This window comes from Babylonia areolata, chromosome 10 (genome assembly GCF_041734735.1).
Source record: "Babylonia areolata isolate BAREFJ2019XMU chromosome 10, ASM4173473v1, whole genome shotgun sequence".
Lineage (NCBI taxonomy): Eukaryota > Metazoa > Mollusca > Gastropoda > Neogastropoda > Buccinidae > Babylonia > Babylonia areolata.
The window spans coordinates 44573544-44580657 of NC_134885.1; the positions used below are offsets into that span (position 1 = coordinate 44573544).

The 7114-nt window shown below is 45.9% G+C and overlaps 1 protein-coding gene across 1 annotated transcript in view; it reads left to right on the top strand.

Annotated features, from left to right (window-relative positions):
* LOC143287034 (cell surface hyaluronidase CEMIP2-like) overlaps nt 1–5568 on the top strand; it is an 82795-nt gene extending 77227 nt beyond the window's left edge. The window contains exons 34-37 of the mRNA XM_076595048.1: nt 1609–1641; nt 2425–2509; nt 3529–3620; nt 4868–5568. Of these exons, the coding sequence (XP_076451163.1) occupies nt 1609–1641; nt 2425–2509; nt 3529–3620; nt 4868–5079 (422 nt within the window). The 3' untranslated portion in view covers nt 5080–5568. The remainder of the gene's footprint in view (nt 1–1608; nt 1642–2424; nt 2510–3528; nt 3621–4867) is intronic.
* The last annotated feature ends 1546 nt before the right edge of the window (nt 5569–7114 follow it).

Here is a 7114-nt window from a genome sequence, read left to right on the forward strand (position 1 = left end):
GACAGACAGCTGATAATAAACACATGCTGACAGACAGCTGATAATAAACACATGTTGACAGACAGCTGATAATAAACACATACAGACAGCTGATGAGAAACACATGCTGACAGACAGCTGATAATAAACACATGTTGACAGACAGCTGATAATAAACACATACAGACAGCTGATAATAAACACATACAGACAGCTGATGATAAACACATGTTGACAGACAGCTGACATTAAACACATACAGACAGCTGATGATAAACACATGTTGACAGACAGCTGATGATAAACACATGTTGACAGACAGCTGATAATAAACACATGTTGACAGACAGCTGATGATAAACACATGTTGACAGACAGCTGATAATAAACACATGTTGACAGACAGCTGATGATAAACACATGTTGGCAGACAGCTGATAATAAACACATGTTGGCAGACAGCTGATAATAAACACATACAGACAGACAGCTGATGATAAACACATACAGACAGACAGCTGATGATAAACACATACAGACAGACAGCTGATAATAAACACATGCTGACAGACAGCTGATGATAAACACATACAGACAGACAGCTGATAATAAACACATGCTGACAGACAGCTGATGATAAACACATACAGACAGACAGCTGATAATAAACACATGCTGACAGACAGCTGATGATAAACACATACAGACAGACAGCTGATGATAAACACATACAGACAGACAGCTGATAATAAACACATGCTGACAGACAGCTGATGATAAACACATACAGACAGACAGCTGATGATAAACACATACAGACAGACAGCTGATGATAAACACATACAGACAGCTGATGATAAACACATACAGACAGACAGCTGATGATAAACACATACAGACAGACAGCTGATAATAAACACATGCTGACAGGCAGCTGATGATAAACACATACAGACAGACAGCTGATGATAAACACATGTTGACAGACAGCTGATGATAAACACATACAGACAGCTGATGATAAACACATACAGACAGACAGCTGATGATAAACACATGCTGACAGGCAGCTGATGATAAACACATACAGACAGACAGCTGATGATAAACACATGTTGACAGACAGCTGATGATAAACACATACAGACAGCTGATGATAAACACATACAGACAGACAGCTGATGATAAACACATGTTGACAGACAGCTGATGATAAACACATACAGACAGCTGATGATAAACACATACAGACAGACAGCTGATAATAAACACATGCTGACAGACAGCTGATGATAAACACATACAGACAGACAGCTGGTGGAGCTGAAGATGGGAAGAGGTAGGGGGAGGGAGGGGCAGAGGGGAGCTACTTTGGATTTCTTATTTATATAATAGTTGGTTGTTTCAGTTGATTTCTTGATATATATATATATATATATATATATATATATATATATATATATATATATATATATATATATCTGTTTGTCGTGTGTGTGTGTGTGTTGTGTGTGTGTGTGTGTGAGAGAGAGAGAGAGAGAGAGTGTGTGTGTGTGTGTGTTGTGGTGTGTGTTTGTGCGCGCGTGTGCGTGCGTGCGTGCGTGTGTGTGTGTGTGTGTGTGTTTTCAGAATCAACAGACAACATGCAGGATTGCTTTACAGGTTTGTACGCGTCAACTTTGTTTTCTTTTTCCTCACACACACTCTCCACCCCCACCCCCGCCCCCACTCCACTTATCCACTTCAGAATGTAAAGTTCAGAATATCGAACACGTTAGCGTATGGTGTGAAGGTGGATACACAGCCACTCTTTATAGATAGCAGCCTTTCTAGCCTTGTTTCTACGAGAAGAAATCTTTACAATGTTTACCGCAACGACGATTCTGATTAATGCAGTACCAATTTGTTTTTTTCGAAACGAAAGCAGAAAACACTCACTGGAAAAACTTTAGTAGACAAGATAGATACAGATCCTCCAATGCATCGATTAATGGGGTTGCTAGAAGCGAGAGAATGTTGTGGCTGATGTTTACGCTTAGAATGAAAGCATGGGTATTTAACAGAAATACAAGCCATCAGTTTTATTTTCGTTGTTGTTGTTGTGGGTTTTTTTTGTTTGTTTGTTTGTTTTTGGTTTTTTATCACTTCTACAGCAAGAGCAGTATTTACGAATAAAAACCATCAACAAATTAAGAACAACATTCATCAGATTCTGACATGATTTAAACGACTTGAAAATAAACAAATGTATGCTTACACAACGCTGCATAGTCACCTGTGTGTTGAGGTTGGAAGCATACACATTGCAGTTATATCAGTTTGTCACCTGCCACAGAGTGAAGGACACAATTTACCGTCTGAGTGTGTGTGTGTGTGTGTGTGTGTGTGTGTCTGAGTGTGTGTGTGTGTGTGTGTGTGTGTGTGTGTGTGTGTGTGTGTGTGCAGGCTGGATGAGGGAGGGCCAGTCGTGCTACCTGGATCTGGGAGAGGAGGTCAATGACTACAGCTCTGGTGCCAGTCGCTGTGAAACGTCAGTGCTTGGGGTTTCGTTTTTCTCTCTGTGTCTCTGTCTGTCTGTCTCTGTCTACCTGTCTGAGATCACACGGAGGTCAGAAGAAGCGCTCTGAAAGTCTCTCTGAAAGCGTTTGATATCAAACCTGACTCCTGGGAGGAATCTGCAGTGGACCGTCACAAATGGCGTGCTGCTGTGCACAAAGGCGCCAAGTTGTGCGAGGCCAACAGGACTGCTGCAGCTGTTCAGAAGAGGCAGGCCAGAAAGTCACGGACAAACAAGCTCCCTGACAATGGTATGCCTGTCTTTGTCTGCCCCAACTGTCAGCGAATATTTCGTGCGCAGATTGGACTATTCAGCCATCTGCGCATTCACAGATAGATTCATGAGCATCCTCCCCCCCACTCCACCACCACCCTCCCCCCATCCCCCAGCTGGATGACAACGATGGTCATCATCGATCTCGATGAACACACCACCACTTGTCTGTCTGTCTCTGTCTATCTGTCTGTCTGTCTATCTGTCTTCTTCTTCTGATTGATTGATTGATTGCTGTCACGACAAACTGACTGACTGACTGGCTAATTGATTGATTGATGTCACGACAAACTGACTGACTGACTAGCTAACTGATTGATTGATGTCACGACAAAGTGACTGGCTGGCTGACTTACTAATTGACTGATTGACTGACTGACTGACTGACTGACTGAATGAATGAATGATTGCTGTCACGACAAAGTGACCAAATGACTGACTGACTGATTGATTGATTGATTGCTGTCACGACAAAGTGACCAAATGACTGACTGACTGATTGATTGATTGATTGATTGATAGATTGATTGCTGTCATCACAAAGTGACCAAATGACTGACTGACTGAATGAATGAATGATTGATTGATTGCTGTCATGACAAAGTGACCAAATGACTGACTGACTGATTAATTGATTGATAGATTGATTGCTGTCATGACAAAGTGACCAAACGACAGGCATATTGTTTGACTGATTGACTGATTGATGTCCCACGCAGTGAGGACGGGGCCAGCCACCTGGTGTCAGTGGAGTCCGCTGCAGAGAACAGCTTCCTGCAGGGTCTGGCTGGGTCGTCAGATGTCCTGCTGGGTGAGTCACCTGGCCCTGTCGCCCTGTCCGCCATCCTCTGTCCCTCTCTCTCTCTGTCTTTCTGTCCCTCTCTTTCTCTGTCCCTCTCTTTCTCTGCCCCACTCTGTCTCTGACCTTCTCTCTGTTTCTCTGTCCCTCTCTTTCTCTGTCCCTCTCTTTCTCTGCCCCACTCTGTCTCTGACCTTCTCTCTGTTTCTCTGTCCCTGTCTTTCTCTGTTTCTTTTTCTCTGCCCCCCCCCCCCTCCCTCTCTCTCTCTCTCTGTCACCCCTCTCTCTTTCTACCTCTGTCCCCCCTCTATCTCTGCCCCTCTCTATGTCCCTCACTTTCTCTGCCCCCCCCCCTCTCTGTCCCCCCTCTGTGTCCCCCCCCCCCAAATCTCTCTCTGTCCCCCACCCTCTCTCTCTGTCCCCCCTCTCTCTCTTGGTTCCCCCCCCCTCTCTCCATCTGTCCCTCTTCTATCTCTCTCTGTCCCCCACTTTCTCTCTCTCTCATTGTCCCCACTCTCTCTCTCTGTCCCCCCCTTTCTCTCTCTGTCCCCCTCTCTTTCTCTATGTCCCACCTCTCTCTATGTCCCCCCTCTATGTCCCCCCTCTCTTTCTCTCCGTCCCCCCTCTATGTCCCCCCTCTCTTTCTCTCCGTCCCCCCTCTGTGTCCCCCCTCTCTTTCTCTCCGTCCCCCCTCTGTGTCCCCCCTCTCTTTCTCTCCGTCCCCCCTCTCTTTCTCTCCGTCCCCCCTCTATGTCCCCCCTCTCTTTCTCTCTGTCCCCCTTCTCTTTCTCTGTCCATCTCTCTATTTCCCTCTCTTTCTCTGCCCCCCCCCCCCCACTCTCTCTCTTTCTCTGTCCCCCTCTCTCTTTCTCTCTCTCTCTCTGTCCCTCTGTTCCCCCCTCACTCTCTCTCTTTCTCTCTGTCTGTCCCTCTCTTTCTCTGTCTGTGTTTCTCTCTAAATGTCTGTTTCTGTCTCTGTTTCTCTGCCTTTGTTTCTCTCTCTGTCTCTCTCTTTCTCTGTCCCTCTCCCTCTCTGTCCCTCTTCCTCTCTCCCTCTCTTTCTCTCTCCGCCCCCCTCTGTCTCTGCCCTCTCTTTCTCTGTCCCGCTCTCTCTCTGACTCCCCCCCACCCCCCGCTCTCTCTTTCTCTTCTGCATATAATTAATTGTTTATATATGTCCAATCTTTCATTGATGTATATGGTTATTCAATTAATTCTTTATTTATTCATTTACCTGTTGTATTTCTGATCACCAACAGGTTTGCGATACACCCCTCGCTATGACGCCTTCGCTTGGAGAAGCGGCGAGCTGACAGCTTCCTTCTCTCCCTGGGACGACAAAAACGGACACGAGAAACTTGTCCGTGGCTCATGCGCAGTGCTGAAGGGCTCCACAGGCCTGTGGGAAAACGCCAAGTGCCACAACTTGCTGGCCAGAGTCATCTGTGAAATGCCGCTGATAACAGGCTAGCCGTACACAGCTGCCGCCTTTCTTTTCGTCCTGAATTACGTCTGGTGACAAAAAGAACGTTTCTTTGGGTCATGTATGACGTCTGGTGACAAAAAGAACGTTTCTTTGGGTCATGAATGACGTCTGATGATAGAAGGAACGTTTCTTTGGGTCATGTATGACGTCTGATGACAAACGGAACGTTTCTTTGGGTCACGTGTCACGTCTGATGACAAACAAAACGTTTCTTTGGGTCATGTATGACGTCTGATGACAGAAGGAACGTTTCTTTTGGTCACGTGTCACGTCTGATGACAGAAGGAACGTTTCTTTTGGTCACGTGTCACGTCTGATGACAGAAGGAACGTTTCTTTTGGTCACGTGGCACGTCTGCTGAAATGAATCACGAAATGTTTGTTCAGTCCTGCTTCGTGGTCTGAATCACAGAAGGCTTCAATGGCTTGACCTCAGCTTCCCGCTTTGCTGTGTTTGAACAAATAAATTTCCTCAAAGAAGTTGTACTGCTGGTGGACATTTCAACGTTTTCTTTGTCCTCTCTCTCTGTGTGTGTGTGTGTGTGTGTGTGTGTGTGTGTGTGTTGGGGTCGGGGTGGCCTACTCATCCGTTGGTCCGACGGGAGACTCCATCACCAACAGTTACCACGTGCGGAACAATCCAAAGAACTGACCACCATCAATACACAGAAGGGCCTTTTCAGATACACACGTTTGCCCTTTGGAGTCTCAGCTGCACCAGCCATCTTCCAGCGAACTATGGACATGCTTGTTGCAGGACATTCCACAGGTTGCAGTGTTTCCAGATGATATCCTGGTCACTGGCAGCACTGATGTAGACCACCCTCTCCACCTGCGGGAAGTATTTTGCAGACTTGAAGCTGAAGGTTTCCAGTTGAAGAAGGAGAAATGTGAATTCATGCTACCAGAAGTCACATACCTAGGTCACCGGATCAACGCCGAAGGAGTCCAGCCCACACCTGAGAAAATGAAGGCTGTTCAGGATGTCCAAACTCCCCAAAACGCACCTGAGCTGAAGTCATTCCTTGGTCTCATTAACTTCTATGGGAAGTTTTTGCCTCGGTTGTCTACAGTGTTATTTCCACTGAACAATCTTCTTCGCAAAGGTGTTGTTTTCAGATGTGAAATTCAGCAGGACCAAACTTTCAAAACGGTGAAGGAAATGCTTCTGTCAGCCGACCTTCTGGTTCACTTCAATCCAGACACGGATGTAACCTTATCCTGTGATGCTTCCACGGTGGGCCTAGGAGCAGTTCTAGCCCACAAGTTTACTGATGGCTCAGAACGCCCCATTGCCTACGCTTCCAGGTAACTGAACAAAGCTGAACGGAATTACTCCAACATTGAGATAGAAGCTCTTTTAGTCGCCTTTGGAGTGAAGAAATTTCGTGACTATCTCTTTGGCCACCATTTCTGGTTATACACTGATCACAAGCCCTTGGTGACATTGTTCAATGAACATAAACCCATTCCAACAGAGATCTCTACCAGAATTCAAAGATGGGCATTGCAACTGTCAACATATACATACACAATCTGCTACAAGTCAGGATCCACCATGTCACATGCTGATGCTCTCAGCAGGTTGCCCATACCAACCACCAGTGCTGAGTCTGAGACTCCAGAAGAATACATTTTCCTAATGGATCAACTTTCGATGACCCCAGTCACTTCTACAGTTATCCAAGCAGAGACTGATCGTGACCCTGTTCATGTTCTATCACATGTCAAGAAATAACTTTAGTCGGCTGGCCAGCTGAACTTCCAAGAAATGGCAGTCAGAACTGAAATTGTACAGGACCCATGAAACAGAACTGTGTGTTCAAAGTGGCTGTCTTCTTTTAAGGAACAGGGTTGTTGTACCTCTGGCTTGTAGGACAGTGATGCTGGAAGAACTTCACTCTTGTCATCCAGGTGTCTGCAAGATGAAGTGTCTTGCCCACTCCTACGTGTGGTGGCCAGGACTTGATAGTGACATAGAAGCCACTGTCACACTATGTGAAACCTGCCAGCTAGTTCGT